Source organism: Cyrtonyx montezumae, unplaced genomic scaffold, assembly GCF_038088225.1.
Source record: "Cyrtonyx montezumae isolate F1298 unplaced genomic scaffold, pur_monq_1.0 scaffold_2, whole genome shotgun sequence".
Classification (NCBI taxonomy): domain Eukaryota; kingdom Metazoa; phylum Chordata; class Aves; order Galliformes; family Odontophoridae; genus Cyrtonyx; species Cyrtonyx montezumae.
The window spans coordinates 36,859,007-36,884,061 of record NW_027071936.1 but is presented as its reverse complement, the minus strand read 5'-3'; the positions used below and the strand labels follow the sequence as shown (position 1 = coordinate 36,884,061).

General features: G+C 38.1%; 1 protein-coding gene across 2 annotated transcripts in view; it reads right to left on the bottom strand.

Moving 5' to 3' along the window:
* Positions 1-25,055, bottom strand: part of PDLIM5 (PDZ and LIM domain 5) — a 110,465-nt gene that overhangs the window by 3,335 nt on the left and 82,075 nt on the right. For both annotated transcript variants that reach the window (XM_065736909.1, XM_065736904.1), the window contains exons 8-11: positions 22,931-23,118; positions 9,683-9,857; positions 3,765-3,945; positions 2,644-2,764 (exon numbers count right to left, since the gene is read on the bottom strand). In XM_065736909.1, coding sequence (XP_065592981.1) covers positions 2,644-2,764; positions 3,765-3,945; positions 9,683-9,857; positions 22,931-23,118 — 665 coding nt within the window. The remainder of the gene's footprint in view (positions 1-2,643; positions 2,765-3,764; positions 3,946-9,682; positions 9,858-22,930; positions 23,119-25,055) is intronic.

Sequence of the window (25,055 nt, the reverse complement as noted above, 5' to 3'; positions counted from 1 at the left end):
GAACATAATAGCAGTATGGCTCTAACATGAAAATATTTGGGATCAGCATGCTGCCATGCCAAATGTATAATGTCACATAAGATTTCGTCTTCATAAAATGGATTACAAAGTGACAACCCTAATGAAGCTTTGGACTGCATCCTTTATAGTAACAAACTGGTACTGCCAGAGAAATCAGACGTTGAGGCCCTTTTTTAGAAGGCCTTAAAAGGATCAGCACTCAGGCTACAAGGAGATTTTGTTTCTTTGCTAGATTATTAATAGTGATGTCGTATTGCTATAGTGTTAATTGCTGCAGAGACAACAGAGGTTTATCACATATGCCAGGCACAGGAAGAGTCCTGTTTCAGTTTAGTAAAACAGTGAGTTCTATGGAAACTCAAAGAGCATCATCATGTAAGCCATCTATGCAGGACAGGGAACACAAGTGATCAGGAAAAGAAAAGCTACCAGTGGCAAGAAACACCTTCACCAATCCCCTCCCTTAATCCACACTGTTGGAATGAATTTGGAAATGTCTACAAAGACAGACAGTTCAAATGACAAAAGTTAGAACACCTCCATTCAAAACTTCTGAAGGGCATGGTCTCATGGCCATGCTGCCTCAGCTCTTCATGTTATCGCTCACACAATCTTTTACTGGTATTTTCCCAGTGCCAGTCATTACATTTTGGAACATGTACTACAGTTTGCATTGATAACGTTACTGGCTTTTCTTCTGAAGAAAGGGCAGATAAGGCAGAATGAAGGGCATCAGCTTTCTTTGGTTTTCACATGCTTAAACTGCCATACCACAGAAGTCTTCCAACACACACTCCTCATGTAATAACACAGTGCTTCCTGCATGCAGCATTTTCAAAACTAGGTTACTAACTTTGCACTGGGATACTTTAAAGTTGTGGACATCTGCACTGTTTAATTTTAGCATTCAAATTAAACAAATAAAATAAAATCGAGCATTTTGCAGATTAAAGTTCCCTCGTACTTATAACCGTCAGTGTGACAATTTCAAAAACAAAATTAGAACCCTTCACTGCATTAGGAAAAAAGAAATTTGGCAATGACATTTACTCCTTATTTCTTTAAAATTAATTGCAGACCCTTAACTCCAGCTGGACTGAAAGCCTTTGAAAAATGAATACAACTCAAATTAACATCTAGTTAGAGAGCTAGAGCCACCACAGCACATCATTGTCAACAGCATCTCGCAGAATGTGTCTGCCTTAACTTGCACTAGCACCTTTTATCTCAAAAACAAACTTCACAAGAATATTCTTGACCTTCTATTCATGTTTCCTGATTGGAGCACAGAAAAGCATGCATTTTATGCAAGGGAGCTGTAACAGTAGCACAAATCAATTCACTGTGCAGCATATGGGTCCTTTGGTGACAGGAACAAGAATTCAGTGTTAGCAGAACAAACCCAGTCATGAGCTTTCCGCCCAAAGGAGGGTAATCGATCCCTCCAGTACTATTTTTGAATCACCAAATAGTTCCAAGATCAGAGGCTTCAGGCTGCTTCAGGATGAAATTTCACCATGCTGTCACACTGGAGGATGCTGCTTGTATATCCATTTCCTCTGCTGCTCCACAAATCCAATAGGAGCAACATGTTACCCTACTTGTGTAAATGAATTTGCAGTAACCTACTTTGTCCTTTTGCATCTGTCAACACCTCATCAAACCTGCTCCAACAGAAAATTTGGATAAATTTTGCCTGCCTTCTTCACCTTTTCAGTGTCTACTATTCTTCATAGCATCCACTTTGAACAGCTGTGGGATCAACTCAGAAGGAAATCTCAGCTTCAAATAATTCATTAGGATTTCAAACTAGATCTGTTCCCAGTCAAGCTACTTCCACCACTTCTTAAAAATACAACACTCCTTACAGTAAAGGAAAAACATGGAAAATGTTTGTCAGACTGTTCTGACACAGATGTAAATAACACAGAGTGCAAAAATAGACTATTTTAATATATTCTTTTTCTTCTATGCGGAATTGTTTTATAAATGACATCTATTTCTGTCCTAGCACAAAATGGCACAAGGGAAGTTTTAAGTTTCTCTTATCAATGTATTTTTCCCCCATTGACCTTATTATTTATTTGTTTATTTTTATTGTAAGCTTATGTTTGACAGATGCTTTTCCTGAAACTGCAAACACTTCCTGGGCAGACCGCTTGCTCTTGGAGGTAGTCTCCCCACTGTGAATAAGGCTATTCAAAAAAAAAGCACATTGCTCTACTGATATTTGTTCATTTAGTAAATGAGCAGAACAACATATTATTTTAAAGCCATCCAGAAAATTAAGCTAAAATGAATGCTTTGCTGTATCACTGATACCTACAGCTGAGAGCTTAACAGAAATAACACGTAAGGTCAGTGACAAAAAGCCTGCTCCTACCAAAACCAATGAATATATTCCTACCATCTTCTCTGCAAAAGAAACCCACCATAAACTTAAAGGGTCTACTACATTTATTCTTAGCATGAAATGAAATTTCCAAGTTAAGTGAATTTGCTGGGACACTTCTCTACCAAAGTGAAGCTTGAGAAAAAAAGGAATTAATATTATTTTTTAAACATTATTAAGCTCTGCTTCTCTGCACAGCTGCACTAATCTTTGCTTGTGTTACTTCTTACCCGTCTCACAGTAGGGATCACCATCTTCTAAGTGGAAGACATTATTGCGGATGGGGTTATGACAGGCCACACACACGAAGCAGGAAACATGCCAAGTTTGTTTCAAAGCATTTATTACTTCCTGTGGGGATTAGAAAAAGAGTTATTAACACATTATTTTGATGTGACGACTAGATTGCGGTGACAGTGCTTCCACACTTGGTTCATTTCAAGAATGCTTTGCTTCCTACTGCAACTTTGAACATGAGTTGTGCACGCAGTTTCTGCTGATGTTGAACTCTATGAAGTGATTTATTTATGGCACATTTCCTTATTTGTCAGGAACAATTCTATATGAACCTACCAAAAAATGAGCAGCTGGACATACATAACAACTCATTTGTTCTCCTTCATATTACTTAGGATCTTACCCACAGCAGTCCCCTGAAATATGAAAAGCAGTGTCTTTGACATCTCCTGAAGTCTGTAAATAGTTCATCATAAATTATCATGTTGAAAATTATTACTGCTCTGTGTTGTTTTGGAAGATGACATAGTGCCAAATTTGACTTGTGAACCACGCTGCCAAAGTTCTGCATGACCTCACTTGCATAAGAGTACAGATACACCACTTTCTGCAGAAAAGCATCGAGCAATGAGCTGGCAGGCGCAAATCAGTGATATTAGTGCCGAGTAGGATAATACATCTTTCCATCAGCATTACCATAGGGAATATTTCACTATTTCAAGTCTAGCCAACTAGTGTGTTTCCCAGTGTTCAGTTTGGTTAAGGAGGATTATTTATTTTCCTTTCTTTTTTTTCCTCCAATTCTGCAAAAAGCTGCCAATTAAAAGCATCTTGCTCAAGAAAATCTAGTAAGAGCAAGCAGCTGCATAACAGATTAATGAAAACAGGGACTTGAAAGATCAAATGAGACTACACCAACTTCAGAACATTATGGACTGAAAAGGTTCAAAATTAGAAAAGACAAACAATATATATACTCCATATATGATGGGAACATAAAAGGCATGGCAGGGTACATTTGGAGGAATTCAAGCTAAGAATTTCATTACTGAGATGCAGTAAATACAGTGGTTAATGCTCCCACTAATGTTTGGGTTGGCTGCAAGTCACTTACTCCAAGAATCTTCCTCTGACACTTGGAACATTCGGGGGCGAAGAACTTCTCATAGCAGACCTCACAATACAGAGCCCCTTTCTCTTCCACAAATCCAATGTAAGCCATGGAGGTTTTGCAGTGGGCACAGTTAAACTCCTCTGGGTGCCATGACTTCCCCAAAGCCACCAAAAAGGGTCCTCTGATTAGGAAGAAAAGATTAATTAGCAAATGTCATTGAAGTGGTTCCTGCTGAAGCTTTCGATGATCATGGTGCTGTTCACAATATGGAATTGCTCCATGCCTCTCCTCTTGCCTGGGATTGAAAGAAAGTGCCAAGTGTTGGGTAATGCTGTTCTCATGGAACTATCTCAGAAACCCCTGACCCCAGTAAAGAATAATTCTTTTACTTCATGGTATTTCAAAAATTCTGTTTTCAAATTTCATTAAATACAATGCTGAAGTGGCTAGAAAAAGGAAAGAAAAAATTTAAATATTCCAGGTTCCCAAGTATTTCTATCTACTGCACAGAGACTCAGTGATACCATCAGCTCTCTTTCGGCATGTAATTGTATCAAGGTCACAAATGTTAAAGTATAGTTGACTCCACTGAGAACCAATTACAACATTTTCTTGTAAAACAAATTCCATAGCTGTCCTTATCCAACAAGTTTGCTGCAAGATACACCATTGTTTTTTGTTTATTCGCTTGTTTTTCCCAGAAGCTAATTAATATTGGACCATTTTCTCCAAGGACAGAAGCTCCTCCCCTTTCCCTGCCCCCCCCAGACACAAAGCATTTGTCTGGTAAATGCAATAAGGTTAATGGACAAAATGAAATCTTCCATTTCTATGCAAATAATTAGTTTTTAAGTTGTAAACCTCTGGCATATACCAGTTTATCAGCATTCAATTGAAAACTTATTCAGCTTGCTTAATTTCTTCAACAAATATATTTACTCCAATGAGGTTCCTCCCGAGCCCCACCAACACTCAACCTTTCAGAATTTAGGTTTCAAGTGAACACTGTGGCTCAAGCTCATTTCTCTCATCACATTTCACACTTCTGTGACACCACCAATAAAGAAACATTCTTTACAGTAATGCATCAGGATTTTTTTCTGACCTAATACTTCACTGCAAAAGAAGTGTGAAATACTAGTGTCACCATCCTGTTTGCTCAACAATTCTGGAAAGTGAATAAGGAACAAAATTGTTTTTGTTTTGCTCCTATGAGCAAAGAAATGACAAGAGAAACAAGAACCTTAAAATTTGTTTCCAGATTTCTGCTGACAGATAGATAAGAAAATAAATGAGCGGAGGATAATTTCCCTGAGAGAGGTAGATAATTATTTTTGTTTCTATTCTATGCTTTCTCTGGAGATGTTACATATTTTCAACAGGAGGAGAAGTCAAAGACAGAAAGACTGAAACAGATTTAGGATTCATGCTTCTGCTGGGTCAACAAATTTAGGATTCATGCTTCTGCTGCAATGAAGACAGTATTGAAGCAGTTTCCTCCATTCACCTCTGATTATCATAGAGAAATCAGTGAAACCCAGCTCCTGGAGTAGCTCCCAGCCTTTAAGGAATGAGCTTAGGGAGTACAGCCCCCAGCCCTTCTCCCAGTGAATGCCTGAACACTGCAAACACTGACCTAACCTGATACCCTCCTGCTGCCATACAAGCACCTTTCTACATCAGTGCCCTTTCAGTTATGTAACAATCAAACAATACAAGTCCTTGTGTACAACAAAGCACTCTCCTGGTGCAGTGTCAGCACAGGCTAATTTAACAGATTCATTAAGATGGGACTGACACTGAAGAGGTTCTCTCTGCTCCAGGCAGGATTGAGTTTCTGGCCATCTGTACTGCAATGATAGGCCTGGTTAGTTATGAAATGGAAAGAAAGCATGCTAGCGACCAGAGGGAAAAGAATTTTTACAACATCTGCAACATTTAGCTCTCCACAGTTTACAGTTCTGACATATTGAGGTTAGCCATTCAAGACAGCGTGTGAGACCCCAGACAGATGGGAAAGCGCACAAGAGTGCATCTACCGAGTTTTGTTTCCAGAAGTTCCCAGGAAGCTGTGGCCGTGCCCTGCTCAATGTTTCCTAGGTGTTCCATTAACAGGCTTGCTCCCTGTACACACATGTCCAGAGAAGCACTTTCTAAATGTGATTTCACTTTTAATCAGGCTGTAGTTTAAACATGTCAAGTTGACATTTCACCTTAATGATGCCAGTGACTTAAAAGCTGCCCCAAAGCATGTGGGAAGAAAAAAAAATGGAAAAAAATAAACACCTGCCATGTAAAATACTAAAACATGATATTCAGAACTTGGAGGTGCTCCTGATCTCTGCATATTTTTGTGATCAAAATGATAACTTCCAGTTATCAAAGGTATTTATTTCCCTGCTTTCAATCAAAAAGAAGTTAAAATGCCTGATTTGGAACAAGGGAGCCCACAACCATGCATCCTGATGGGAAGTAGCCAGAGCAGGAAATGCTAGGGAGATGGCAACAACTGACATCGTCCTTCCTTGTACATTAACAAAACAACAACAGCAATCCTTCTCTGTCAACTGCCTTTTTGTAAACTGGTTGAATTTTAGAGGTGGAGTTTAAAAAACATCTTACTTCCAGCTGATGATAGGGAATGGTAACATAATTAGCAACAGACAGCTATGAACACACTTTCATTCCAAGCTACTTTCAAATGCTAAGTATTTTGTACCAAACTGATGATATTACCATCTAAGACTATATGAACTAAACCCACAGGTGGAGGTAAATAGTAGTAACTTTATTATTACTATTATTATTTTTAAGAGATTCTGGTGTACTTACATCAGTAGTTACATACTGTTACATCCCAAAGGATCACTAGGTACAATTTGGTAGCCAACATCTGTGTCCCATATGTAGCAAAGAAACAGGGTCAAATTGGAACGAAAGTAAGTAATGTACAAGGAATGTAAGGATAATTTCAGTATTTTTCCATTTGTAACTATATATAACTTTATCAATATGTTCATGATGTATTAGTATGGCAATAATCTAGCTTCTCACGTGTCTTTGATTATGATAGAAATCCAGAACTGAAATTTGGTGGTAGAAAGATCAAAAAGATTTCCACATCTGGTGAATAGGCCAAGTATTTTGTAGTTAACTATTCTTTTTCTCCTCATTTGAAAATGTCACGATCTATGTCTGTATGGGAGATGCTGAAGGGAAGCACTATTTGTACTTTTCCCCTCATAACTTTAAGATAATTAAGCTCCATGAAAAGCTGACAAAAGTAAACCATCATTCACATGCAGACACGCTAAAGACGTGTTCTTAGAGGAGATACACAGAAAACACGGACTTAAAAGGCAGAGTGAACTCTGCACTGCAGCACTGTGAGACTGATAACCAGAAGTCTTCATCAGAAAATGTGAGAAGTTCATGAGACTGACAGAATGAAAAGATCAAGAGAAATTTAGTTTGCCTCCAACTTTGATACTTTTAGACATGGAAACAAAAGCTTACTTACTGAAACTGCAGAAAAACTTGAAATCTTCATACAAGCGCTGTATCAATAATTAAAGATATATTAAAAAGTTATTAGATGCCTTTGCTTTTGGCTGAACTAGACACGGTTATTCTATGCCTTAGCATAAAGTAACCAACTCCACAACCCATTCTGGCTTCAAAACAGATGCACAGTGCGATGTCATTTAATCCTCCTCCTACCTTTTCATGGGTAACATAACCACTAAGGGCATGAGCGGTAATTACCATCAAACTTGAAACCAAAATGCCTTTGCAGTCTTTCAAATCCACTGCATACTGTGAACATTTGGTATAATTGGCATTGATTAACATGAAAACTCATCCACAAATGAAACAATGCTTGCTTTTAATAATTGAGATGGCATTTAACTTATGAAGAAGTATTAAGATTTAAACACTGACAACAATTTAGGGAAAGACGTGACTATCACTATTCATGAAGAGGAATCACTTTCAGAAGGTGACAATGGTTTAAGTACTGTCAAGAAGGGCTCACCCTTTCTCCATATGTGACCGCAAAAGAACAAAGGTTGCTCCTAGACCACTACACTCGCCTACTCTCAGGGCTGAAGCTCATCTCCTTTTCAGTGGTGACTAAAGGAGGGAATAAAAGCTAATCTTTTAAGGACTGACAGTAGTGCTCAGGAGTGATAGGTGGACTGTGCTGTGACAGCCTGTGGCACAGAGCAAAAGAAAAAACCCCTAAACCACAGGTTCTGTAAAAGGCACTGAAGTTTCTACACGAAAGATGCAGCATGTTGCATAAGTGCGATGTGTATATTACTTTTCAATGGAAATAATAACAGAAATGAAAGCATACATTTCCTCACATAGTACTCACTAGATGAGTATAAAGCTCTTCATCACTCAGAGAATAAAGAAGTCAGAATGCTAAAAATAGATATGATAATTATCAGATGAATCTCTTCCAAAAATGCAAAGGCCATTTTGATACTAATCTTTCATTTTGCAGTGAAGCATAAGATCAGGAGTAGAAAGCATGTACATTTACATTCAGAATTCATGGTGGTTTTTTTTCTGTTGCTTCAAAGAGATTGAGACCGTATATGCTTATTACCTTGACATATAGAATTAAAATAAGAAAATCTTCAGAACTCCACAGAAGAGTTAGTAAATAATCCCCTAAATTAACTTGATGTTAACGGAGCTAGTAGTGAACAAGTTAGACTTGATTCAGACCTAGAAAGAAGTGATCAGTCAGATGAATTTTCTGACTGAGTTCAAGCAAGTGTTCCAAAAGCCTTAAAAGTCCATTGTAGAAAGCATGATTTTCTATTATACTGAGTGAAATTTATACATCTAATAGAGTTCACTTTTTCTAATCAAACAAGTTTCTTTCTTTAACCATGGTGAAGTATAGTACAGGCTCTGTGTTGTTCACGGAAAACATGGGACATGGGTGAATAAAAACTACAGTACATTACTTTTCTATTGCAGTTCAACAGCACAGGTAGCTGAACAATCAAGATGATATCTTAAAAGTATAAATTTCATCTAATAATCTCCCCAAAATGCCAGTCAGATGAAAATCAAGGAGGATTTGCACCCTGACATGAAAAGTGGTAAGACAATCACGTCTAATTTTCAGAAATCACTGACAAGAACAATGCAGCCCAGTCATTTCTTTCTCCATATGAAATTCTGAGTAAAGATAGAATAACTTAGGGATTGAGCAAAATTTATTTGTGTCAATTAGCAAACTTATTTTTGTGTACTCTGTTGATTTATCCTTTCCACTGATATTATCCAAGTCAAGGAGACTAACTACGCAAATGTCAGAGAGCCCACAAAGGACCTTGAAATCTAACGTAGCAGGAAATTATTACTAAACCAATCCTAGCAATTGTTAAAACTGCATACCTTCCTTATCTTGTATAGCTGGAGGTAGCTATCTTTCCTCCTCTCATTTAGAGATTCTGATTAATAAATCCGCATTTTGAACCTATGAACCTATGAACCTATTTTTGATGTTAGCCTGCATTTGGTTTCCGTGTACTCTCATTTGTTTCCAGCTTGCTCATTTTCCAGTTTTACTGGCATAGGTGTGCAAGTAAGAATTAGCTAGCTTACTCTTCTTTTGCTTTTACTTTTTCCCTATTCCACACAGCTTTCTAAATCTCTGTAAAATGGGTTGCAAGGATGTGACTGTTGTCATGACTTCAGTGTTGCAAATGTTGGAAAACATTTTCCCTCCATAATTTTTTCATTCTCAGGTTTGCTAGATAAACCATATACAAAACCAGTGTTCTCTGTTACTGAAGTGGAGCCATACACCACTTGTGACTAAGGAATCAAAATCAACAAAAGCAAAGGAAAGCTCTGCTATCAGACAGCTTGTAGGATGAGTAGATACAAACCTAATGACTTGATTGCACTGTGCACACATTGGAGTACGCTTTCCTGCTGGAATATGCTCTGCCCTCTGAACCAATGTATCCTGCTCTGTGAGCTGAGGGGCGGCCGCAAATTTTTGACTCGGAGCAGTTGTTCCAGATGTTTTAATACTGTTTGATGTCCATCCACTGGCAGGAGCTATAGAAAGAGTGCCAAAAGTATTTAGAAACCATCTTTCAGTACCAAGTAAATTATTTTGAAATACAAACAACAGGTAGAATTTGTCCAACATCTTTGTCCAGCTTGGTATATGCCTGCCTACTTGAAGCAGCAAATTATAAAGCACGTATTTTTTCTTTCTCCTCCACCAGTAAGATCATACTTACAAAACACCCATGAAATAACACAGAGCAGTTTTAGCAAACTTGTAAAAGCAGCAGACAAATTTCAACATGTGAAAGAATGTACAACCTGTGAAGGCATTATTTTGCTTTAGATACAAAATCCAAAGCCAAGAATATCAGCGTATGAACAGAAACAGGAGAATATGACATAGCTACTCAAAACATTTTACACTGAATAGAAAAGATCATCCATCACTACCAACAGATTAAGTAAGAGTATACATTCAATACAACACAAATAGGAACTTAAAATACAGTATTGTATAAGGAAAACATATTTCTAAATCAAATTTAAACACTAGGCTAGTTCACTAAACGCTGCCAATCTGAAGCACTCCAACAGCTGTGTTCACATCCCTTTAGAAAATTCATGGTTCTGACATGAAATCCAGACATTTCCAGAAGTGTATACATCCACAGACCTGCATTTGCACTCTGGTTTTTAAGGTCACAGACATAAGCTTTTACAGAGTATGAAAAATGCATTTACAAAAATGACATGCATAAATATCTGTTGCCAAGGGTGATGAAGAAACAAACACTTCTCAGCTTTTATTTCTCCTCTACAGATAGTCTACCTTGGTAACATACAGATCACAGCAGCAGAAGGTTATGGGAATAGTTACTCCTGTCAAGCAGAGAATTCTTTTTCAAAGCCAAAAAAACACCAACAACAATAGACACTAAACTACCCCACATTTTCATGGTGTCTTTTTTGCAATCAAAGGTAAGCAAAACCATGGTTTATTAGGTATCCTGGCTTTATTGCAGCCATATTGTTTTGTAAACCAAAAGGAAAGGTTAGAAAATAACAACTAAGCACCAACAGACATGCCAGACAGCATTGGAAAAATGCATCTGTTGCAATGATGCAGCACATACTGTAAGGGTACCTCAGTGTAGCTTCACCAATGCATTTATGGAAAATTATGAGTTCCTGAAGACATTAACCTTTGTGCTAGTCTTCTTCCCTTAACTTTCAAATCATTTTCCAGGAATAAGATGAAAAATCGTTCACTACTATATGCACCATACCAAAAAGATGCAAATGCCTTTCCATTAAAGTACTCCCTGCTCAGATGGATGTTGCATGCTAATTTACATATAAACTTAAGTCACAGTGAATACTAAGACACTGCACTTTCTGTTGAATTTTCCTACTGCATGCTGCACAATTTAATCAAATAAATCCACTGAATGTTAATTCTAAGAAAAAAAAACATGCTTACCCTCCTGCCTATAGGTGCACTAAGGCAACACAGTTGGATGAAAAGTCCTTTTTAACACCAATGCTTTTGTACTGTAATTATGCTTAGTATCAATCCACTGATAGGGGCTAACACCTACCTTTGCTTATTTTTTCCTTTGTATGAAGAAGCAATGCAATATTCACACTTATTTTGTCTAACTGGCTGGTTCATCAAATTTTTTCAAATCAAGTCATTTTAAGACTGATATTTTTTAATGCCTTTCAGTATTTGAAATAACAAAAAGCATTCCATATCCGCAGTTGTTGATCTTTTGTTTTAATATTGAGAATACCATCTATGTATAATATATGATAAATCAGTGTGTAACATCTTGAGTATAAAGACATTCAGCATCGAGTGGAAAATATTCAGAAATATGTACCTCACATGCACGTGGTCTTGAACAAGTCACTCAGCTACTGTAGTTTATTTTAGATTACAAATAGCTGTTAACCTGAAAAAATTAAGATATAAAAATATAAAAAGTTGAAGAACAGTTTTAAAGATTAATAACACTTTCCTTTCCTATTGTCACATACAGCCTTCTGATTTCCAGGTCCTCTTTCATGAGAAGACAAAAATACACACTAAAACAAAACCTGTTTGAAGATTGTTTTCTTCATAAATCAGATTGCAGTGTAATTTCCAGTATATTGCTAATATGCATTTATCTGCTGAATCCCAAAACCCATTAAAATACATCAGCTAGCTCGTTTGTGCTGCGTAGTTGAAAACAACCACAACAACCCTTCTGCTTGCTTAAAGAAAGAATAAGTATGAACACCACAATTGCTTCTTTTTCTTTGGTCTCATTACAGTTTCTATTAATGTTGTATTTATGAATGATAAATTTTGATAAACTCTCTGAACGCTGCCCAACTTTAAAATCACTACTGACCAAAAGTAGGATTTATCTACATAAGCTCTCTTAAGAGCTGATAGACAAATCACCTGTAATTCCTGAATTACTCAAAGCACTGCTAGAGGAGATGATGACTATTCATTGAGAGATAATATTGGTTTACCGATGACCCTATAATTAAATAAAAGTTCTCTTCAACATGAACCACGCTATAAAATATGCAACTTAGTACTGCATTAAGCAAGAGCTGTGGCCTAAGTAATAACAAATTGGGCACTGAGGACTAGGAAGGCTGGTGGACCCACTCTATTTAGACTGAAGTGGGTGAACTCAAGTTCAATGCCCAAACCAGAAAATAGACCAGTAAAGTATACTAATAGCTATTTCAGAACATATGTTATACTGGTTTCTTTGTAAAACTCCTACAGTTGTTCTACAAGACTTATTCTCCACCATTTATCATTCTCCCTTTCTCACTGTTTGATTTGTCTCAGTCTTTTATCTTCATGACAGCCATCTGAACACCAGCCTGCAGACAGATTTTATCGCCCACTTGTATCTTTCCATAGGCCAGAAGCATGCCTTTAACACTCCAGTAATCCTAGCAAAGTCTTATTGCTCTCACTGTAACACAAGGAACATTTTTTTGTTAGTAGTGGTGAGTATTCTGTTGTTGGTGGTGGTTAGTAACACTAATAGTTGCCTGCTTATAATCTATACGAATTGACAGTATTTTTTTAAGCAGTGTTCCACCTAGTGCTACAGAATTTCAAGCATTAAGCATATTTTCTCTTTAAGAGTGAACACTGATGTTTTCTGACTAGCTCTCCATGTTAAAAAGCTAGTCACCTCATGTATTAGGCGAGATTCCATGGATTACAGGGAGGAAGGGAGCACTACTAGAGTTCCTGCATTTTTTTTTCTCAGTTTTATTCCCTATTCCTTTGAAACCCTTCAGACTGAGTTTGATTCTAAGTTCTGTTTTACTGTGGGAGAAGCCTAACTTGTTTGTTTACTTATTAACTTTTGGTTACTTTAACAGATCCTCAAGCTTTCAAACACAAAGGCATGCATGATCTAAAGAAAAACATCAGCCCCTGAAACCTTCCACAGATTTTTTCCTTTGCAAACAGAGCTTTTACTGTGGCACACAAGTAATAGCAAGGTGGGTACAAATTCTCACACTCAGCCAAAGCCTCTCACCCTCTCAACTCCAGACATCATTCTGAGCCCTCCTGTGGTTTGTGCTTTATACTTTGCTTTTTACTTTCTCCCTTTGGTGTCAAAGCACAGGTATGGGTTGCTGCTAACAGATGCTTTCCTTTGGAAATAAAGTGGATTGCAGATTTGTTGTAGGGAAAAGATGTTGTGGAAAGGAGGCACTTCTTTTTAAAGCTATTTGGAAGCATAAGTAGACAGGTTCAACAATGAAAAGATGAAAAGACCATGAAAGGAGAAATACATGATGTTGGATCTATCAGCAGCTCTGTTTCTCACAGAGCTGGTACCCAAGGTCTGGCAAAGTGCTCACAGGCATTTGATCCCAAACAATGTCCTATAGGGAGGGGACCGGGAGCAATGCCAGCTGCCCCATGACATCTCGCTGCAGGTTTTCTGCCCTTTAGCAGAATCTACCCTCAATAGGAGAGAATGCAGCAAGTTAGGGGGGCCTCTGAAAATAATAAAACAAGGCTGTAAATAATAAAAAATAAATAGATTATAATCAACAAATGACAGTTCATAGCAATTATAAATGCCATCACGACCTATTCCGTTCTGAGTGTTGGAGAGGCACACGTTCTCAAGTAACCGGAAAGACCTTTGTGGCTAAATTTTGGAGTTCTGCAGGCCTTCACCTTCATTCTCTCTTCAGTTATACCTTTCAAAGCACCATTGATTTCTACTTGCGCATTGTCATAGCTGCCTTTTCTAAAAGACAAAACACTCTGTACCTGACTATTAACTTTCTACTTTATTAGGTTTAAGTTTAGCAAACTCTCAAGTGTTTGCTTTTACTGAACTCCTTGGTATGGCCAGCTTAATATTTAACAAAGTTTCAGTCAAGGTAGAGAACTGGCTTTTTCTTTCTAAAAATCCCAGTGTGACTTTGCCCTTGTTACACTAACAATAGGCTGTTCCATTGCTGAACACATGGATAACTACAAACACTAGCAAAAGATTTTTAAGACAAAGGGAGAAAGGCGGATACACTGTGGTGCCAAAGTCACTTTGACAGAGGTTCTCTGGTGCATAGCAACAATACAACAGCCTGAACTGTTTAACGCTCACTTAAACATAACATCAGGCTTCATGTAATATCTATAAATAACAGTGCTACTTTAACTAGTGGGAGTGCCAGAACTTCATTTTAAAGTGTTCTAACTCGGTGATTTATACACTGCTATCAAACTACTGTATTATTAATGGAAAATATAAAGGTTCATATGTCCAATTTTCTGACTTCTCTTAATATATCTGTACAGTAAGAAATCTTCCAGCTCTTTCCTCCAACCCAAACAGATGGCCGGATGAAGCAACGCGTCTGAAAAGCTCGGCTGTCAGCTCGTTACATTAACCATATATAACACCCTATCCATTCCCGGGCCCGTGTGAAATCGTACAAGTTAAATGGAGAAAACTACAGGACTAGCAAGGAGAAGGAAAAAGGAAAAAAAAAAAGAAAAAGAAAAGAATGACATGTTCAGCAGTTCTCTTTTGCATGCTGCATGGTCTTGGAAGCATAAACAAGGCTAAAAGCCTACCGCTGATTAAAGGCAGAACAGGAAGGATTAAACCATTATCATTTCTTTAAATGCTGGTGAAGCCTGGTATGTGCCCCGTGGAAAATCACAACAGGTGCGAGTATGGCCCAATTTCAACAACCTCTGCAACTCCAGGGGCCAGTTCCTGTGCTAGCGACCAGCCTTTCAACTGTAAAGGTTCCGACTAAATTAGCTGTAAAAGATCTTTAATTAAAATGACTATGGTGGTTTTGGCTTGCTCAGTGTGTCTCCCTGTGATTGGTTACATCACATACCATCACAAATTTGGCACAACTGGCAGAGCTGTTACCGAAAACGTGCCTCCAGGAGAAGAAAATGAAGCCCTCCTCACTCCCCTGTATAATAGGTTTTTATTTCTCTACAGTGACGGCTCAGAAACTAATTTTGTGGCTTTCTGCAGATAGTATTTTGCTTCCCTCATTCTGAGCTCATTTTGACCTTGATAGCTTGCCTGTGCCTGAGGAGAGCAGGACTGGCCAGTTTCACTGCACACACTTTATCTGCCTTTTTCAAAAAGCTGATGTTTAAGCTTGCATAGTGATAAGACCGTATTTGGCAGAGAAATACTGACTTTTCATTTGTTGTTCAAATATTAAGGATAACTTTTGGATGATCTACACTAATAGAGCTCGCTCTTCTGAGTTGGCACCAGCAGTGGTGCAGGCTGCAAATTAAGAGGAATCTATCAGATGAATCTGCCTGCCACAATAGATCAGATATTTATAAGAAATCAAAGGCAATGAGTATCTAATCTTGAAGGCTGGTGAATGTTCTCACTCAATGGGTGTGAAATAATTGGAGACAAATAGTCTCCCCACGTCTGTTTAAATGACCAGAGAAAAAGAGCATGAATCTGTCTGATTTGTGTCTACAATTGCTTTAAGCATACAAAAGTTTGGTGCAATAGCAGATGAAATTAGCAATACCAGACCACAGGAAAAAATGACAAACTATCAATTTGTCACAGAAAGGTGAGTTTCTGTTCAGAAGATCCAGTATCATGTAGTAGGCCATTCTACCTCCAATAAGCACAAAGTATGCATCTCTATCATTACTAAGACCCACTCCTTCTTAAATATCAACATTCACGTTATAAAAATATATTCTAGTTTTCAACATGTCTGCAGGAGTTACAATTTCACATTGCCATCAAATTATGGTTGACATTTATAAATTACTCTGGTTTCACAATGGGTTTTGCTTGGCTAAGTCCAAGTTCACATTACTTAACTTGTAAGAATAAATTCCCGTGTTTTGCTGTCATATGACAACATAATCATTTAGATTAGATGAAAAATTAATAAGAAAAACAGTCCATACACCAGAATCAGGAAACTTGTGTTTTCACCTGCCAATATATCACTTTCATGGACAAGGCTTTCTTCTTTTACGAACAGCAACTGCATCACAGAGGGGCAAACTTTAACAGCCTTTTTCAGTGAAAAATGCTGGAACTACATACTATTTTTGGACTATTTATAGATTACCAACAATATAAGAATTTGCCTTAACTTGAAGCATTATTCAGTTTCTCCCCTAGATTCACATCACTGTCCTCAATGGGTGTGTAATTCCTTAAACCCCTAGTAATTAGTCCTACCTTTATTTTCCTGTTCAGCAAAGGAAACAAAGCGGGACTGAATGAGAATAACAAAAATGCAGAACTTTATGAACAAGGTGATATTGCGTTTTGCCATGCAAATGTGATAGACCATAGACTTTATCCACCCTGTCAGGGTAGCCTGTAATACACATGCAGAGGGAATAAGAACTGAAGCACAGAAAAAACAAATTTAACGAAGTGCCACAGTCAACTCCTTTATGGCTGTGAGTACAAGCATTTTGCCACAGCACAGTAAATCTCAGCACCCCCATCCCTCTTCTTCTTAGCTCCGTGTCATTTGATCCTGAAGCTGATACGGTCTGGATTTTGACACATTTACCTTAGCAAACTTTTGCAGACTAAGTTACAAAGAAAAACACAAAGACCTAAACTGGTGGTACATGCAGGACAGAATGTCAAGTCACACCTAGGAGCAGGTTTGTGTTTTATTCTGCTTTTAAATTTCCAATATTATCAAGGGATAGGGAAGCAGGGGAAAAAAATGCAGCAAGACAGCACACTAAGGATAACTCCAGAGATAGTAAAGGCAAGTCTATCAAAGACATGAAAACAACTGCAAGGAAATAGCAGAATTTTTCAAACAAAGCTGCCTGGGGAGCAATTTTTCTATGCTTATAGTTAGCTTCCAAGTGTGTTCCCCCTGCTGAAGGGAGCATGTGCTTAACACATGTGCTGGCTCAGGATTAGGCAACTGACAGTTGCGGGTATTGCAGAATATGCTGACATGTCTGACCAGCTCTACTGGAAGAAGATTACGTATCCCAGAGGTACTGGGCTGAGAAAAACCCTGAGAATAAGGAGGTTGGCAAACACAGACAAAACTGGTCACCAAACACTGCAAGCTTTGGATGCTTCTATCACAAACCCTTCCCCCATCTATTCCAATGTTCAGGAGGAAGGTCAGTGCTTATGGCAAACCATCTTTTCCCAGCAGCTTGCTGACTTTCAGCTAGCCCCCAGCTACACTGACTGCAGGCTGTGGTCCTGCTGGAGCCCTGCTGGAGCCCATCAGCAAAGCAGGGCTCTGCCCACACAGGTCAGCACCATGCCAGCAACTTGACATCTGACAACAGCATTTGGAGATGCTGGGAAGGAAAAGGTGATCTTGCATAAGAAGTATGGTCCTAAACTCCTGACTTCTGACCATCAAAGATCCTGCTGCCCTTTCTGAGAGACAGTTCGTCTCCTGGCCAAACTCCAGTTTGTGTAACTGCATTTATTGGATAACTGTGTTTCCTTAAATTGTCCCAACAGTTTCAATTTGACACGGTGCTATTCACTTCCTTTCAAGATGCCATGGGGTGTTAGTGTGCTGACAAGCAGCTGTTACATTTCACCAAAGAGGTGCCTGCGTGGTGGATGAAAGCAGTGCCTATGTGTGCATCACGTGCTTACACATGGTAATAGAACTGTAAATTCTTTGGGGTTCCTCAGATGTGAACAGTGCTGTGTAACTTACAAAAATTAGCTATGAAATAGTAAAATAACTTGCTGTATCTGTTACGGGTGGCCTGTGATGAAGGTAAGCCACTGGTGGGCATTTTGTTGCCATTGCTTGAATATAATAATCTTGCTTCTCACTCTGGTGGGTGAACAAAGCATCACAGCTCAAAATAACATTATAACTTGAGAAAAACAGAGAGCTATTATAAACTCTAGCCAATAAACTTAACACAGTAGCCAACACAATTTGACTTATTCCAGCAAATGAGAAAAGAGAAGCCCAAGGCAAGAGCATTCTTTTCAAATTGCTGTGTGTATCATCACTTCATCATGTACATGTCCCACTTGCTTTGGATGTTGAGCTCTTTGTACGCCAAAGATCAGACTTGGTTTGACAAGTCAGGCTTTTACCGTACTCATTTAGCCTCTCATTTACAAGAAAAAGTGGGGCAGCTATCCCCCATTTCCTTTACCAAAGCACTGAAGAATTCTGCAATATCAGGATTTAATTCCAGGAAGGGACATCATATTGTGTTACCTTCACACTGGGTAACTAATGTAACAACATTTACATGCTGGAAGTTAGGTAATAGGAATCCTTGAAAAATAATTGTAGAAGAATAATTATGCCTAAATGAACACCTTTTCCAGATGCTCCCAAGACAAAATGAAAAAAAAAAAAAAAAAAAAAAAACACCTTGAATCCATAATATCATCCTACAGAGAATTTTCTACAGGCAACAATACAAAGTTGGCTTTAACCTTAAAAAATTATGCCATTTATTTCAACAAGGGAACCTATCATAAAATCTAGCCTGGCCTTTACTGTTCTTAGTGTCTACTACCACTTATAGTGCTCCAAGTTGTCCACAGGAAAAAAAAAAAAGCAAAAAAAAAAAATAAATAAAAGGAGGAGAGTTTGAGAAGGGCACACTGATTCACAGACATCTGAAATAATTTTCATGCTACTGCACAGGAGATCAAACCAAATGCTCCCATGGGGAGGGCAGGAGCTTGCTATCATGGAGCATATGGTGCTCCTGTGTTGAGCACAAGTGTTCACAGGTACCCTGCGAGCACCCTTCTACAGCATACATGGATAATTGAGCTCTGCAGATGCTATCACTGCAAGATCACCTGGATCAAGGTCGACTTCTGCACTGAGAAACCCTATGCCTGGGGCATCTCCTGGTTCACTATGTCAGCCGCACATTTTAGACAGTCTTTTTTCACTTTCAAACCTCTTGGCATAATCTCAAAACAAAGCAAACAAAAACATAAGCCACATGACTTTCAGTAATATTAAGGGTACTTTCTGATGGCCTAATCAAGAAAGATACCAGCTAGAAACTAAAAGATGCCTTCTGAACAAATGACTAATCTGTGTATTTGGACACCTTAATAAATAAAATCACTGGTAATATTTATGCCATAAAACAGCAGACTACATCTTCCCCAGACACAAACAAAATCCCGTAACATGTCTGCTTAGCTATGTAAATAACTTCATGTTATGTACAAATTAGCTAGCATGACTAGATCTACAAAACTGTACTCTGAAAAAGTTTCTATTATTAATAGCATACTGATACACATTTGCATAAGACCATATCTTAATTCCTATTTCCCATGCTAGACTACATTTATGAAATCAATTAGATCAATGGGAAAGGTTTCTATTTGTTTAAAATTTTGTTAGGCCCACAATCTGCAAGGACAAATTTTGTTTGGCCTGTGAAGTACTGGCAATTTTACTTAAAAAGAAATGCCAAGCTCACAGACTGCAAACAAACAGCATAATTAGTGACTGAAATCCAAACATGCCCTGAAACAGTTATAGTCTTTCTTCAACATTTAACTAATTTTATCAAAACACATCGCTACTTAAAAGGTTTTACTTGTCAGACTGCTGGTTTCAGCCTTTCTAAGCAAGCTTAGACAAAATGAAACCATGGGAATTTTTGTTTTTGTGAAATATGTGACTGAGAAAGATCATGATCATTCCCTACTGTAATGCTTCTGTAACCACACTTAGGTCTCTTCTCCCTCATAGTTTTGCATTGCTGACATCATGAGTGACTGGGCTGTATGTGTCACAAAAAGCCAAGGGTGATCTTATGGCAGGTCCATGTGTCTAGCTTGCAGTGAAACTTTTTTAAGCTTCAGATAAGCTTCAGACGCCCATGCTGCTGTCACAATTTCAGTGAAATCAAGAAATGCTTATTTTTCTTTGTTTCTTTTTCTTTTTCTTTTTTTTTTTAGCCTAAGAAGCTAGGCTAGTGAGTGGCTATGTACATCACTTCTTCACACGTGGGCAGATGAAGTGTCTCCATTCTGATGAAATCAGACATTTTAAGATGGAGAAAAAAATGGAAAACAAAAAAGGCATTTTGACATTTTCGAACTGTCCATTTTTCCTCTTCATTTCAGAAAGGAGCTTCACAAACAGTGAACAAAGCAATGAACACAGACTGGCTGTCCATTTTAGGAAGCAGTAGGTTTTCAATCACTCTACTTTTTATTTCTTGCTCCCCCAGTATTTCTGAAGCAGGTGATAACTTTCCTTCTTCAGCAGTGAACTTGAGGCAAGCTATTCTCAGGTTTTCTAGCACAAAACATATAGCAAGACAGCACAGTTCTCATATTCTCAGCACCACCTTTTGTATTACTGCATATCACCCTGAATAGCGATGCAAGGAATGTGCTGTATTTCTCTACCTTTGTTTGTCCAAGAAGGTATTTGTTACCCAACGTCATGCATTGTCAGCCTCTCCTTTGTGCCTGCTGCTATGGGGAGCAACACCGATCATAACTGGCACACATCTGGGGTTCAAGTGACCTGGTTGAATCTTCTGATGTGGCAGGCTCATACCTTCATTTTGGACCGCCAGATCATAACACAGACACTTTGGAAGTTGTTTTGTATAAACTGTCAACTCTTAAAAATAGACTTCCCTTCTCATTCAGTATGAATACATGTAAAACATGCAAATGCTTGAAAATGATGAAAAAAGCAAGAGCCAGATGCAAGTCCTAGTAACTAACTGTGACATTGTGGACTTTGCAATTCTGTCAGCTTCTACATTATAAAGTTATTTAAAATATGTTGAAATAGCACACAAAATTGTTTTTGTTTGTTTAAACTTTTCTAGAATATATTGACCAAATCTGCATGTCTGGCTTCCATTCTCACTGATCTCCTTGATACCTTAAGTGAAAGAAGAGATTTTCACATCATCCAGAGCAGAGGCCCAGATTTCCACAGACGTACAGAATAAAGTGTAATTTAATTCATCCTTATATATGTGCAGCAGCCATCAGCACCACAAAAAATTATTTCAAATATTACATTTGCATTAATGGTAAAGCACAATAATAGGAATAGCTACAAAATACCTACGGATATACTGAAAATGGGTATGGTACTGCTGATACCCAAAGCTGACCACTGTGGGTATTTTTGTGTGTGAGCAAATGAAAGAAATTAATTACTTGGTGGGACAGAGAAAAGAGTTACACCAAACATGTAACACAGTCACTCCTAAAAATGAAGATTTATCATGTTCCCACAATGTTTGCCTGAAGTACATGTGACCAAAAGTAACTTTAAACAGATTTTCCAATGATAGCTAATTCAAAGTCAGAAAACAAAAATTGACCTAAGCCTTTACCTTGTCCTTAAGAATGTACTTGATGTTTGACAGAGTAGTATAGAAATGACAGCATATTGCCATCTCGAGGATCCTTAGCAGTACTGCATGTTCAAAATGTCTGTTACCAGTCACAACAGTAATTTAGCCACATGTGCCAAAGGCTCCATTATAAACATACACCATTAACACCATATGGTTTATTTTTATGCCAGAGCCTCTGCAGTTCCTCTTCTGGGCTGGGGTATACTTTAAAGACAGAAAACCCTCAAGAGTAGAACTCAAAACAAAAACCAAAAAAAGCGTTTTTAGCATTACAGCTCTTTTCCGATGGAGAATCGATAGTATTCATCTCATTATTACCAGAAAATCTGCAGTTTAAATTTAATTAGTAATACAGATTTCCTGGTTCCTTTGAAATTAATACTTAAGTTTAGTTCAGCACCAAAGACAGATTCAATTTAAGAGACAAGTTACATTAAGAGGTTATCTAAAATTACTGCATGTTATGTTATGAAAAAAATATAGATACTGAATTACACATATTACATTTCTTAATATGTATACAGTTATAAGACAGGAGCTTCCAGAAAGAAAATAGCATACTTTCCAAACATTTTAGTGCTGGCACAAAACAATAAAAAAATCACAAAAAATGCATTCAAAGGCAGCAGCTCTGTTAATGATCATTAAAAGAACCCAGCTGTAAATAAACCTTTAAGTCATAAATTGCGTAACGCTGGCATCTTCCATGAATAAAGTCTGCAAATGCCATATACATATCTACTTACATGTTTTAGACTTCTTTCCACCTCTCTACATTTTATTTTATTTTATTTTCAACTTCAGAGGTGATCACTTGGGAAACACGCCTCTGTTGATATACTCCTTGAAATCATCAAGGATATACTCTGTTGAATTTACAGTCATATGGGGAATACCAAGTTAAAAACTGTATTTTTACATATGACAATCACATATGTAAAAATACAGTTTTTAACTTGGTATTTTTTGACAGGTCTGAGATACTGGATTTTGCCTATTTGCAAAACCAATTACATCTACTTTCAAAAGGCTACTAGTTTACCAGAATTCTTGTGCTGTTTTTCTTCTCTTTGCTAAACAAACTTGCTTCTACTCAAAATGCACCATTAGGCCTTTGAAGGCTATTGTTCTTACACTGCTGTTCAAGCACATCTTACTGAGCTCTCTGAGAGACTTTAAGCAAACAAGAAAATACCTCACTGCAAGTTACCTGTTTGGCTTGGAGGCTGCCAGCCTGAGTACTTGGCATTGCTTGGGGGTCCTGTTGGCTTGGGCACTGAAGGAGATGTGCTGTTGTTGGTGGGGGTAGGTCTAGGGTCCGGGCTTTCACGGCTGGCAGACACATTCCTCACTGGAGTGGCTGTATAAGCAGCAGGTGGGGTAGCCTCCATGGATTCACTATACACGAACGAGGGAGAAAAAAAATAAGAGATATTTTGGTCACCATGAATGTGTTTGTGAAATGGAGATGTGGAACAACTTCCATCAGCTCTAGCATAGCAGAGCAGCATTTGCTGTCACTTCTACCAGTGCTGTGATAGTTATCTCAAGACAACGCTGGGCAAAGCATGGATGGAAGAAATCATACTGGACACAAGTCCTCTTGGATCTGAGAAAAAATTATCTCTCTAGCATTTGTCCTCAAAAAATGAATATTTAGAAGATGAAATAGTGTTGATTCCAGTCACATTTCTAAGCTGTTTTTCTAAGAACTGGGCACTTAGGTAATTTCTGTCAAAACCAAATACAGAAAACTAAATCTCAATTTAAATTTTAAAAAGTTAATTATTTCCATTATACACCGTAGTGCCTTGACCATGTAACATGCAAGCACTCAGACATATCATGAGGCCAAAACAGAAATTATCATAGATTTACAGGGTTAACAAGTTTCACAATTTAAAAAGTATAGCTGAATGTTCAGTTTAGTAACAGCTACCACAATTAAAGTTTTTGCTAATACAGGTACCTGTCACTGATTCTCCAATTGATTTGCTATATGCAGTGCTTACAAGTCCAGTGAAGCACAAAGTGCATCGTGTTACGTTCAAATGATAAAAGATATTCAGACATTTGTACAATGCAAATGGAAGCATTTAAAGGGTACATTAGACTTCTTAAAAGCTTTGTATACAAGTCTTTTTAACAGCAGATTCTGAGGCAGTAGAGATACTGAATAAAAATGCCTTTGCAGACTGAAAGAAAAAGGATAGGAAGACTTTATCTGCCAGTAAGCAGCAGCACAGTGCTACTGACTTGGTAGTTTAGGACTGGCTTCCAGAAAAATGTCTGACTGCAATTTCATTGTCACGGAAGTATAATTCTAAGCTGTTGAGTTCATTTGACACATAACTCATCAAAACAATGGACCCCTCACTGGATAAGGAGTTGGCTGGATGGTCACACTCAGAGAGTTGCGGCCAATGGCTCAATGTCCAAGTAGAAACTGATGACAAGTGGCATTCATCAGGGATTTGTGTTGGTACTAGTGCTTTTCTGTCTTTATAGGCAATATGGACAGAGGGACCTAATGCATCCTCAGCAAGTTCGCAGACAACACCAAGCTGAGTGGTGCAATTGACATTCTAGAGGGAAGGGACGCCATCCAGAGGAATCTGGACAAGCTTGAGAGGTGGGCCCATGACAAACTCATGAAGTTCAACCAGGCCAAGGTCCTGCATCTGGGTCAGGGCAACCCCAAGCACAGATACAGACCAGTCAGAAAATGGCTTGAGAGTGGCCCTGTGGAGAAGGATTTATGGGGTGTCAGTTCATGAAAGATGCAACATGAGTCAGCAATGTGTACTTGCAGCCCGGGTCAACCGTATCCTGGGTTGCATCAAGAGAAATGTGATCAGCAGGGCGAGGAAGATGATTCTGCCACACTACTCTCATGAGACTCCACCTGGAATATTGCATCCAGTTCTGGAGCCCTCAGCACAAGAAAGACATTGAGCTGTTGGAATGGGTCCAGAGGAGGGTTGTGAAGATGATCAGAGGGCTGAACACACTTCAGAAGTATTTTAGGAAATTAGCACTGGAAAATCCTCCTAAATGTATTTAGATGTTTTGATACCTTCCCTTCTCTCCTTTCAAAAATCGAAGAGAGGAAAAATGAATTATATGAGGTTATAGATGTCTAAATCTCCATTCATCCTTAAATGGAAACTCTTGTACAGAGCTATGTAGCACAAATACATGCTTTAAAGAAAATAATTGTCTCATACTGTTATTAGCCAAAGGAATTGCTGTGTTCCTAGCAGAAAATTAAATACAGGTCATCATCATATAACTTCTGGCACTGCTGAAACGGTAACAAGGGACAAATCTCAGAC